The sequence below is a fragment of the Artemia franciscana genome, chromosome 5 (genome assembly GCF_032884065.1).
Source record: "Artemia franciscana chromosome 5, ASM3288406v1, whole genome shotgun sequence".
Taxonomy (NCBI): Eukaryota; Metazoa; Arthropoda; class Branchiopoda; order Anostraca; family Artemiidae; genus Artemia; species Artemia franciscana.
This window is the reverse complement of record NC_088867.1, coordinates 25,803,273-25,816,085: the sequence shown is the minus strand read 5'-3', so window position 1 is coordinate 25,816,085 and position 12,813 is coordinate 25,803,273. Positions and strand designations below refer to the sequence as shown.

At 36.1% G+C, this 12,813-nt stretch overlaps 1 protein-coding gene across 1 annotated transcript in view; it reads right to left on the bottom strand.

Annotated features, from left to right (window-relative positions):
• LOC136027159 (E3 ubiquitin-protein ligase HECW1-like) overlaps positions 1 to 12,813 on the bottom strand; it is a 152,891-nt gene that overhangs the window by 122,040 nt on the left and 18,038 nt on the right. The window contains exon 3 of the mRNA XM_065704150.1: positions 5,848 to 6,007. Within this exon, the coding sequence (XP_065560222.1) occupies positions 5,848 to 6,007 (160 nt within the window). The remainder of the gene's footprint in view (positions 1 to 5,847; positions 6,008 to 12,813) is intronic.

Below are 12,813 nucleotides of genomic sequence, written 5' to 3'. Positions count from 1 at the left end.
CAAACTCCCGTAGTAGTCCCCCATGCCATCAAATAAAAATTTTGAAATAGTGATTTCACTCAGAATAGCCAAAATGTATGAAGATACCTGTGACTGAGCCACTCAGCACCAACCACAAGAGCTCAATATTGCCCAGTTTACCCATTCTTCCCATACATTTTAGTAGAAAAGGTGTCAATTCACACGACTGGAGGTACAAATTTGACCCATGACCGACAACTGTCAATGTCTTAGCTGAAAAGATCCCATGTTACATCTTATAAATACCAGAATCATGCAAGGATTTTCAAGCTCCGTGACAAAATGAGCTAACAAGAAAAACTTGGTACCAAAACTTCCTCAAATGCTGTTGACACGGATACTGCACCAATACCCCCCTCGAATCCTTTTTCCGTAGCTGTAATGGAACCTGTTGCTAAAACAGCAAGACAAATTATGCATGAAAAATCCTACAGGAATTAGATTGAGGAAACAATACCCATACGACAAGGAGACGCAGAACTTTTCTCGAAATTTAATATCTCAACAAAGAAGCTGAAAAAACCTTTGCCATGGAAAACAGAATCAAAATGATTCTTGTTTGCAAGGCAAAAGGAAAAACCTTTTGCACCAAATTTTCAGTTTGGTGCAAAAACGAGCTAAGTACTGACTTCGTACAAAAACAATAAGGCCAAGCTACTGGTTGACTCATTGCAAAAACAAACCATTCCTGATTTAATGCAAAAATGACTTAAGTCCTGATTCCCAACAAGAATGAGATAAGTCCAAGTTGGTTTGAGCTGGTCCAACCTGGAGGGTTGAGCTGCTTTTAATTCTTAATATTATCATGAAAAAGTAAAACTGTTCTAAATATTTTTTTTTTTCATAAAAGAACATACCCTTAAGGGTTGGGGGGAAATAGCCCACTCGTAATTGTGGTAACTTCTGGGTATTTTAGATTTGATTATTCATTTAGCTCCTGTTTGTGATAAGTTCGACTTGATTACTCATTTTGATTCTTGTTTGTTTCAAATTAGATTTGGGTCATTCATTATAACTTACGTTACTTTTCAAGTTTGTCGTGTTATATGACTTCCTTTCTTCTCGCAAATAGAGTGTATTTACTAAGTACTAGTGCGCTTAATTTTTTTTCCGGAAATAGTTGTTATAAAAAAAGCAGTACAGGTTATTATTATCATCGTTATTAAGAAAAATACTGACAATAAATTTCCGTGGGCAATAATCCATAAGAATGGAAAATATCGAAGGTATCGGATGTTAGTGTAGCTAATTCCAAAATGAAATATTTTGGAATAAATTACCTATGGCCATTATGCATGTAAGAGAGGTTGATTTAAGGATTCCCAGTAGCAGCTCATCATTACCACTAATAAATAAACCTCCCTTAATCCTCAAGTTTATTTCACTTAAAAAGAAAATGTCCCATTCCACCCCCCCCCCCAAAAAAAAAACAACCACATAGTGGGTACATCTGTAGTTTACTGAGGACATTTTACTAGTGCTAGGCAGTTGGCAGGCACCTGAATCCATATTATAATATACTTGACTGGTAATTGTAACTTAGAAATAATATCATCCACAAAATACATATCAAGTCTAGTTTATGGATTACAAAGTTCCTTGCCTCAGCCTTGGGATAACTGGGAGTGAAACCTGGGATCCGTGTTGCCAAGCCGAGACCAATCCACTGTATCATGACGAGGCAAACTAAGAACCATTCTTTAACGAACCGGAGACAAAATATATATTCATATCAGTTGACTAAAACTCAAACAAGTTCATTAGGGAACAAGGGAACCAAAATTTAATGAAATTTTTAATTCAGTAGCTGCCATCTATAGTTTTAGTGCCGCCAATGTTATAGCTTCTGTCACAAAAAGTACAACCAATTTTGTTTGATTTTTTTCTTTTCGATCGGGAAACCATGCTGTGAAAAAAAAAAAGAACTAACATCAGAAAACTGAATCAAGAAAGCTGAAACCGAGAACAGGAGTTTGAACACCTTGATTGATGAAAATGATAATTCTTAGACTAGATCTCTGATAAGATACATTCAGCTTTTCCTTAATCAAAACCTGGTTATAATTGCAAGTGAAAGTAGGATCCATTATTATTCGTCGTGACTTGGGCAAAATTTCGAGAAAATGAAAGTCACTTCATTCATGAATTTGCCATTAGAAAAGGGGATTTGATGCAACAGAACGCAAAGTTAATACAGTATGAAATTACCGAATAGAAGTCCATTTTAGGTATAGATACGGTGACGATAGGTCCCAAAAATTTGTAACTGTCCCATAAAGGCTGTTTCTAGGCTGGTGGGGGAGGGTTCAAGATTTAATCCCCCTAAAAAAGTGTCTGATTCGTAAAAACGTACAAAAATGCACATAAACAAATCTTTTATGTGGTTTTGAAGTTTTTGTACCCCTTCCCCACCCAAAAAAAATAGCCACACCCCCAAACAAAATTCCTGAATACGTTCTTGGGTCTCATATTTAGAGATCTTATCGAGGATGTCCCGGAAGGTTTTCAAAATCACCTAAGTTTCCACGACCGGAAATATTAGAAAAGAAACGACCGTTGCAACACAATTAGGAGGCGTCATTACTGAAGTCCTAAATTATACAACTTACTCTTAACAAGCCTTGTAGCAAAAAGGTAACAATTGCACGTTAAAAAAAAACAACCTGTCAAGTGACGATGATTACCTTCCTTTCTAAGATATAGAGACTAGATTACAATTTCAAGCTAGTGTTTGTTTATGCTACAAGAAAAAAAAAATATTGAATCTGAAATATGAGGAAACTTCAAATTAATTTCTTCCAGATAGTGTAGTTTAACTAATCTGTCAGAAATGTACTACAGTGCTAGCCCAATGCCCACCACCATGTGTGGTGTTTGGCAAAAATTTATCTAACTTACTCTGCTGATGGCATTTTGAATGTTAGTCGATACTTAATATAGTTTTCCAGATATATTCATTGGCACGATTAAATTGCGTTGAAGCGAGGCGATTCAAATTGGGCTCAAATAATGTTCAGTTGGAAAGAGTAGCTGCTACGACCCTTAGAAATATCCCTTAAAAATTTGTAAGTAAATATCGCAGATCACACAATTTACCTCGGGCTCCTAATTGTTATCTCCTTCAAGCTGACACGTCATTTGTTAATCGAGTATATTCAATGCCGCAAATGCACCGTATATCCAAAAGTAATTAAAGACAAGCTTCGTTGCAATACAGCAATACTCGCCCAAACTGCATAGCTCATTCGCCATCTCCCATCTTTTCTACAGATCACCTTTTTTGAAATTGTTCATTTAAACAGAATAAGATAGAACTTAATCCTTTTTTTCTTTCCGCAAAGCACCTACTCCAGGACCGTATCCAGTTTCCCTCCTGGATACGACATTCAGTCAACTCCGACACCCACTCAGGGCTAGAAATGAAAAGCTTATACGAAAACATAATATCACTGACCCACATGCAAGGCTGGATTGAACATATGCGGGGCCCGATCGAACTTTTTTACGGGGATTGAATTACTAAGTATTTAAATGAAATATACCTGCATAGTAGTTTACGTACGTAGTAAATTAGTTCACGTATGTAGTGCAAAATCTCTCTAATACAGGCCTATCCCGATTAAACTCAATAAATTTGATATGAACTTTTACGGGTATCAGTTTTCTATATTATAAAGTATCTCATCCAACAATGCAAACTTAAAATAAATATGTATTTTTTATTGTTTGAGCAATTTATAATTTATCCCTTATCGTCGAAAACAATTTGCTTTAAATTTCAAAATATTTTTTTTCTAACACGGAACCCTTTCAAATGCAGGAACCGATTGGGCCCAGCCACTCCAATCACCCTTTCCCTGGCCCTGCCCATATGTAAGAATAGAAGAGCAAATAAAAAAGCACAACCTTCATCAATGGCGGGTTTTGCTTGGGCAATAACGCCCGTGTTAGAGTTGGTGGTCTCTGTTGTTAGCTTTATTTTTTTCGAGAGTTGGTTGCGTAATATTTCCCTTTTTTATGAAGTGCACTTTTTCTTATTTTTCTTCTTTTCTCGATGCTAGTTCTTTCTTTTCTTGAAAGTTGTTCGTGAAATATTGCTGTACTAGCCACGAAGTATGTGCATTATATGAATCGAAACCTTGATCAAAACTCGATCAACCTGGAAACACAAAGGTCAAACCAGGACATATTACAGAGCCTGGCGTGAGTTATTACATCGCCGTTTCCATGGGAACTCTCAATTGATTTCGATGATGGGAGAATATTCGGGCTTCCATTTAATCTCTTAAGTTGACAAGAACGAAATTGAATTATAGGCACATATAGCCTGTAAAGCTACTGATCATCAGCCCCCGCAACTCCAGGATAGGAAATCAAATCACATAAATCCCTACACGTTTGGTTCTCTATATGTACATAGGCTATGACAGATAGCTTGAGGAGCAGAGGGGCAAAATCGAGGCATTCTTCAACACTGGCCTTGAGCTACCTATCTAAATAAGATTGCCTCAAACCAGCAGCGTTTAGACCCCCCCCCCGTATCACATTAGAAAACAAGAATACAACAATGTACAAAACATTTACTTTCCGTTTATAATCAAAAACCTTTTCCATAACCCACCTCATGTACTAGGATCCTTGCTACACCCCAGGTGGCAAAGCACCAAGCTTGCCACTATTGACAAATGATTAATCAACTCAAATAATTAATAGATATTTTATCAAGCTCGACCAATGAAGCATGGGATAGGAGGAGGGGGTCCTGGCTGCAACTCTTTTCTATGAGGTGCAGCCAGCTGAGAAAAGAAGGACATATTTGGAAGAGCTCCAAGGAGCCTAATTCCTACAAGGTAGGCAGTGGTCCAGTGTCAGGTCTGGAAGAGCAAATTGAGGACAGAAAGCATGCAAAGGACCAGAGAAGACAACCCTAAAGGCCCAGGAGGCAGATTTGTGAAATAAAAGGGTAATAGTTTTCCTTCAGATTAAGATTCTGAAATATAAAAGTACTTAAGCCTAAATTTACACAATCTAATTATAAAAAAAAAAAATCTGAACCGGGTAAGGGAGCGTGGACAACTATGTTGGCCTCAATCCGCGTGGTGATGCGATGAGTTTTACGGGCATTAGTGATCTTAAGCAGAGTGTGACAACACTGCCCTCCCGTCGTTCAAAAACAAGAAGTTATGTGGAAAAAAGAAGTTAAATTGCATGGACTTTATGAGACTGATTGCTCCCAATTTCAAAAAGTCCATGCCATATAACTTCTTTTTTTAAGTAGCAATCTTCAGGACAATTATTACCAAAACATTGCGATGACCCTTGGTTAAAACAATTCTGGGGATTGCTAAAAGTCCTCAAAAGTAATGCAGTCCAGTCGGATAAATCATAAAACATTGTAATGATTCGTATTTTTTTTTAATCAACAAACAAAAATGAAATAATAATAGCAGGCCCAACAAAAAAAAATTCTAGAGCTAAATTAAAAACAAGCCTGTATTTTAGTTTCAAATGCCGACCACTATTTATTACACAATCCGGAAAAACAACAAACTTATCAAATAACACCCATCCCTACCTCCTCTTAGAAAAATCCTCTGATCCCCTTGACATTACGAGACGTGTTCCCTAGCATCTTCTTTAAATAAGTTTCATTCAACGAAAAATTAAACAACAATTAAATTAAGACAGGTTTAAAAGTCTAAAAAAAAAATAAAATAAAAAATAGATTGATTGACTTTTAGCAATGAATATTCCGAAGGATTTTAATACCCTAGATTACTTCTACGACAAATAGGAAAACGAGTAAACAAAAGAAGAAAGCTATACCTCCTGTCCAGTTGTTTCCTCATAGCATCCGACCGCGGGGAGACAGAGGAGGTCGGCTCTGATGTTGAAGTAGAAGGGCAAGGCCTATTCCATGATGTCGTTTTGTGTTTGTGATCAATATAAAAAGTCCGGCCGTGGCTGTCCATGCGGGCCTCCCAATCTGGAAAATAATGTGTCAATTTATATATTCTAATTCCAATCTTTTGATAAACACGTATTATTTGTAATAACATGAATTCTACACCTCTCACAAATGATTGAGATACTTGAGCTAAAGTGGAAAAAAAAACTGACTCAAAGCGCAAAACTGAATGTCTTGTAAACTGATGGCTATCCTTATTCAATTCTTAGTCTACAGCCGACGAAACTTTACAGTAATTCATAATCTCAGCCTACAGAATACAAGTGACATTAATTAAAAAAACAATATGTCTCTGCAAAGCTTGGGAAGTCGAATTCATCATATCTTCCACTCTGCAATCTTCTTGAGTTTCACTGATAAATAAAGCAATCGACAATATGAATGCTCTATTATCAGACGACGCACATAAGAATATGGAGAGGGGGAGCCACTATATGGTATATAAGACAAAAATTCTACAGAATTTTTATTTTAATTAGGGGGGTAAATAATAATATTCAAGAAATTTCAATTAGTCTTGGAGTACACGCATTATCAAAAAATATTCCCGGGGGAGGAGTACAAGTACTACCACAAGTTTCATCTATACCAGGACTTAAATGTGAGTATTTCTCTCTTTGCTGTTTTACATACCTTTAAATATCATTTTGTTTCCCAGGAGTCATCGCCCATTGGCCTCTCCCTGGCGGCTTCAAAAATCTGGAGGCCTCTCTGAGTAATGTTGAAAATTTCTATATGCAACATAGATTTTTTTAAAAACGAAGTTTTTCTTGCGGAAGTTAAGAGCGAAGTCTAAACTTAAAACGAACAAAAATTATTGCTTCGCAGATTACGCAAGATATATCTATTAGGTTTTGATAGTCTTCCGCCGGTCTTTCCCTTTTATGTTACAATTAAAATTCTCTAAAAACCCCTAACCAAACTCAGTTTTTAACAATACGCTAGTTTTAAGATTCAGACAGACATTAAATAATATCACGAGTCAATTTATTTGAGCTATTTTCTTAGACATATATTCGTAATACAAGAGGCAACAATTGGTTTGTCCAAGTTTCAACTTCGCTCTTTATTTCCGTAAGAAAAATATTTTTTTAATTAGTTTTTGCTGGCTTTGATTTTTTAAATATTCATAATAAATCTTGCAAAAAGTCTTTAAGTTAGGCGATGAAACTAAAGAAGTCTGCAGTGCTTTTTTAAGAGCACTAAATATAAATTTAACTTCTACCAACCTTTAGATTTTTGCACAAGATATTTGCATGTTTGTGACGCAAGTAGAGAGTGAGAGAGGTATTTGTCACAGGTATCTTTGAGAATTTGCAAACAAATAGTTCGATGTTTTTCATACAAATGAAAATGAAAAAATGAAACCTCATTTCATAGACAGTTTTTATCAAAACATTTTTTTTTTTTTTAGTTTTCACTTACTAGAGGTGAGAGAAGGGGTTAACAAGAAGAAGAGGCTAAGCCCCCTCCGGATCGGGGTTCCAACCGCTGATACTACAATCGTACCCTCGTTATCCCTTCCCGCCTTTCAACTCCAGAAATAGCCCCTTAAAGTGTTGTATGGCACTTTATGATGGAGTTGTTAAAGCGGATTACAGGAACCAATAGCTTTCAGTTGAACGACTGAACACCTCTCTGCCTTGCAAAGCTAACTAACTATATAATACTAAAAATTATAGCTATGCATTGCTTTTTACTTACGATTCATCATTCTAATCTATTTGATACTTAATCTAAATCCAATAAAGACTCCAATTCATTTATTCTTTTTCAAACCCCGTCTACTCATCTTCAAGGCTCTCAATTCAGTGATCTTTCAAATTTCAAATTGATGGTAGCATAGAGAAAATGATTAATAGGAAAAAACATGTTTCCTCGTTTTTGAAGATGGGGCCTCAAAACTATCATTTTGGATTTTAGGGTTTTAGGCCATGACTAATGAATTGGCTATTTAGAACTAGCATTCCTGGGCATTTTGACTCTTTTTTGGGCAATTATTAATGTTTTATGACACAAAACGACAGAAAACCCCACTTTACTGAGATTTTTTGACAAAGAGGGGATCAAGACCTTCCCCTCTTATTGGAGACCTCCCCTCCAATAAGATATTGGACTACGCAAAATCGATTGGCTATCTGAGAATTTCCATTATTTGGCACTTCAATCCTCTTTGAGAAAAACTGTTTTTTAGCGCAAAATGACAGAAAGCCTCACTTTTCTATGGCATGACCTCTTTAGTTACTTATAAAGGGCACAAGATATACTGATGATTCTCTTTCAAATGAGCCCTCTCCCAACATTCTATGATCACTGGTTCAATAAGTCCCCCTGGCAAAAAAGAAGGATGAAACATCAGTGATTCCAATGAGAAAAAGCGGTTTTCCTTGTCGTTAAAATGGGAGGGGGTTGTAATTCTTCTACATACTGTAAATACAAGGGCAGATCATCCTTGTTCTTGGTTTCTTAATTATTTTGATATTTTTTTTAAATGTTTTTTTATTGCCCAATATTCTATATAGGGCTTTAGGCCATCGGAATTCCCATAAATTTGTTTTCTCAATAAATTGTTACTATTAAGATTAATTGAAATAACAGGTACCACGCTTGAATCAGCTTCAAATGGCGATTTTTTCTTAATAGACAATTATTTTTCATAACCCGTTTTTAAACTTTCAGTTAGTACCGACCATGGTTCGCTCTTTACTAGATTGAATGTATCGTTGCAACCATGATGTCGTCGGTTTCAACCCAACTTATGACTGGTACTTCCTAACAAACTTTTCATGACTTTTTCAGGTTGAACATTTCTATTCTGGCTCTCTCAAGGGAGTCATGATTTTATTCAAACTGTATTATTATATCTACAAACATTATTTTAGCCAGAGACGTTCACAGAGAGGAGGGCATTGGAACCTGAGCCCCTCCCGAAAATGCCAAATTATCCCCAATTTCTAGGGAGTTCCTATTCAAATTATCATTTTTCTCCGAAATACATCCTATGTACGTGCTCTAGTAAAATGCATAAAGGAGTGTAAAGGGTTTTTTGATCCTTCTGGTGTTCAACTTTTCTGAAATAATTGGGTTATATGTGCATAATATTATGTCTACTTGGAGCTCATCACAACTTGGATAACAAGCCATGTCAGCAGGGTCATATCTATATTTTTATTCGGGGGTACGGGGGGGGGTTACAAAGGACTTTTGTTGGAAGGGGGGTAAAAAACTTTAAAAGGAGCATCAAAAATTTGTTTATATTCATTTTTGTTGGGTTTTTATGAGCCGGACAATGATGTTAGTCAATTTCTTTCAAAATCTGGAAAAATTTTCTTAAAAAACTGCATGATTTGCCAGAAAATAATAGGAATGGATCCTCTGACACTGCCGTAATTTTATATCCTGAACCCGAGGCAGGGCAATCGCGAAGTGGTTTCTACGTATTAGTAATAATTTATTTCAGCGATTTTTTCAATTTATTGTTAGGAATGATTGTAATGCTAGGCCATTAAAAAGGCAACATCTGCTTTTTATGGAGGTATTATATACCCTTTCATAAAATGTGTATGAATTTCCAGCTGTGGGACAACCGGAAGCTGGCCAATGAAAAAGCGGAGTCAGTCAAGACAAGTAAGAAGATGATAAGTCTAATAGCTAACTTTTGAGATATGCCAACATGAATTTCAAACAGTTCGTGGTAACGAACTGTAGTAAGGAGCGATCCGGCTCAATAGTAACCAAAACTCTAAAAAATTGAATTTTGATATAAATAGCTACATCAAAAGAATTGCATTTTAATGCTGATTTTAAATATATAAGTTTCATCAAGTTTAGTCTTAGCCATCAAAAGTTACGAGCCTGAGAAAATTTGCCTTATTTAGGAAAATAGGGGGAAACACCCCCTAAAAGTCGTAGGATCTTAACGAAAATGACACCATCAGATTCAGCGTATCAGAGAACCCTACTGTAGAAGTTTCAAGCTCCTATCTACAAAAATGTGGAATTTTGCATTTTTTGCCAGAAGACAAATCACGGGTGCGTGTTTATTTGTTTGTTTTTTTTTTTTTTTTTCCCCAGGGGTCATCGTATCGACCAAGTGGTCCTAGAATGTCGCAAGAGGGCTCATTCTAACGGAAATGAAAAGTTCTAGTGCCCTTTTTAAGTGACCAAAAAAATTGGAGGGCATCTAGGCCCCCTCCCACGCTCATTTTTTTCCCAAAGTCAACGGATCAAAATTTTGAGATAGCCATTTTGTTTGGCATAGTCGAAAATCTTAATAACTATGTTTTTGGGGATAACTTACTCCCCCACAGTCCCTGGGGGAGGGGTTGCAAGTTACAAACTTCAACCAGTGTTTACATATAATAATGGTTATTGGGAAGTGTACAGACGTTTTCAGGGGGATTTTTTTGGTTTTGGGGGTAGGGTTGAGGGAGGGGGCTATGTGGGAGGATCTTTCCTTGGAGAAATATGCCGTGGGGGAAAAAAATTCAATGAAAAGGGCGCAGGATTTTCTAGCATTACTATAAAAAAAAAAACAATGAAAAAATAAACATGAAAACGTTTTTTCAAATGAAAGTAAGGAATAGCATTGAAATTTAAAACAAACAGAGATTATTACGCATATGAAGGGTTCTAAAAATACTTTAGCATAAAGAGCGAGGTATTTAGGAGGAGATAAATACCTCGCTCTTTATGCAAAAATATTTTTAGTGATTTCAACTATTTATTCTACGGCCTATTTGATTCAGGGGTCATTCTTAAAGAATTGGAACAAAACTTACGATTTAGTGTAAAGAGTGAGGTATTAACGAGGGTACAAACCCCCTCGTACACATAATAAAAACATAAAAATATAAAAGTTTGTTACGTAAGTTAATTCTTAAGTTACGTATATTTTTTACTAATAAAAACGTTCGTTGAATATTAAAAGTTCTAGTAGCCTTTTTAAGTAACCGAAAAATTGGAGGGCAGCTAGGCCTTCTTCCCCACCCCTTATTTCTCAAAATCGTCTGATCAAAACTAAGAGAAAGCCATTTAGCCAAAAAAAAAATTAATATACTAATTTCATTTCAATAATTTATGTGCGGAGAGCCAAAATCAAACATGCATTAATTCAAAAACGTTCAGAAATTAAATAAAAAAAAACTAGTTTTTTTAACTGAAAGTAAGGAGCGACATTAAAACTTAAAACGAACAGAAATTACTCCGTATATGAAATGGGTTGTCCCCTCCGCAGTCCCACGCTCTTTACGCTGAAGTTTTTAGTTGTTTTAAAAAGTAGAATTGTGGCAAAGAGTTAAACTTTAGCGTAAAGAGCGAGGGACTGCGGAGGGGACAACCCATTTCATATACGGAGTAATTTCTGTTCGTTTTAAGTTTTAATGTCGCTCCTTACTTTCAGTTAAAAAAACTAGTTTTTTTTTATTTAATTATATATAAACGTCATAATAAAACTGGATGCTACAAAATGCTGCCGACCACAATGTTGATATCTGACATATAGCCTACCCGAGTAAGGGTTGTGCACTAAACTTTCCTCGGTATGTCTTTGGTTCAAAAATAGCTGCTTGAAAAGGAATGGGAGTTAGCGATGTTTATGTAAGACGGGTGAGCTTTAATTTGACGAGCAAAGCAGGAACATAATGAGATTTACTTTTTCTTGTCTATAAAAAAAAACAAGTTGTTTCAGCTGAAAGTAAAAAGCAACATCAAACTTTAAAATGAACAGAAATAATTCCGTGTATGAGGAGGGCTGTCCCTTCCTAAATCCTCACTCTTACGCTAAACCTTGAAGTTCTTTAAAAACGCTTCTGATTCAAACTCAATGACTCTTGTGTTTGAGCAGTCTTTCTTTAAAAATTGGATCAACAGAGCAAATTTCAGCGTAAAGAGCGGGGTCTGAGGAAGGGGAAGCCCCCTCAAATAAGCAATTTTTGTGATTTGAATTGTTAATCTTGCTCCTTACAATCAGCTGAAAAAACTTGCCTTTTTAATTTAATTTCTGGCCATTTTTCAAATCATGACAGGAAATCCCTTTCCTGCAACTACATGTTTAAAAATTTTCCATGGGAAACTCTTTCACACAGAAAACCCTCTGCTGCAAAAAAAATCAGCCCCCTAAGAAATTCCGTATATTTCCCAATAACAAATACTGTAAGTCTGTGTAAGTGAGCAAAAGGCAAATCACGTAACTTGCAGTCCGTTCCCCAGGGACTATGGGGAGTCATGCCATATCCAAAGGCACAGTTATGGGACCTTTCAATTATGCTAAATTAAATATTTCTCAAAATATTGATCGGATGTCTCTGGGTGACGACGAGGAGTCAGAGGGGCCTCTTATCCTTTTGATCACTTAAAAAAGCCACTGGAGCTTTTGATTTCCATTCGAATGAGCCCTCGCCCGACCTTTTGGAACCCTCAGCTCGATACTATAACCCATGAGAAAAAAACAAAAACAACTGAAGACCCCTTTCTTCAGGCAAAGAACATAAAATTCCATATTTTTGTAGATAGGAGCTTGAAACTTCCCAAAGCGCCCCCATTCTAAGACGTAGGTGCAATTTAGACTATGTTTTTCGTACTTGTGTGTTATTCAGAAGACACTCAATAAGTGAAGTTAGGTTCTTTCGTGAAACAAACTACGATGCAGGTACATTTTAATTAAATATTTTATATATAGAGGTGGTTTGGTTAGGCATTTGAAATAATGCACCCCACCGCCCCCTAATGTGTAAAAATATAGCCTAAACTTTTGATAGTAATAAATGGTATTCTAATGTCAGCAACCCACGTATTTACACAAAAATTGACTTTTTTCAAACATG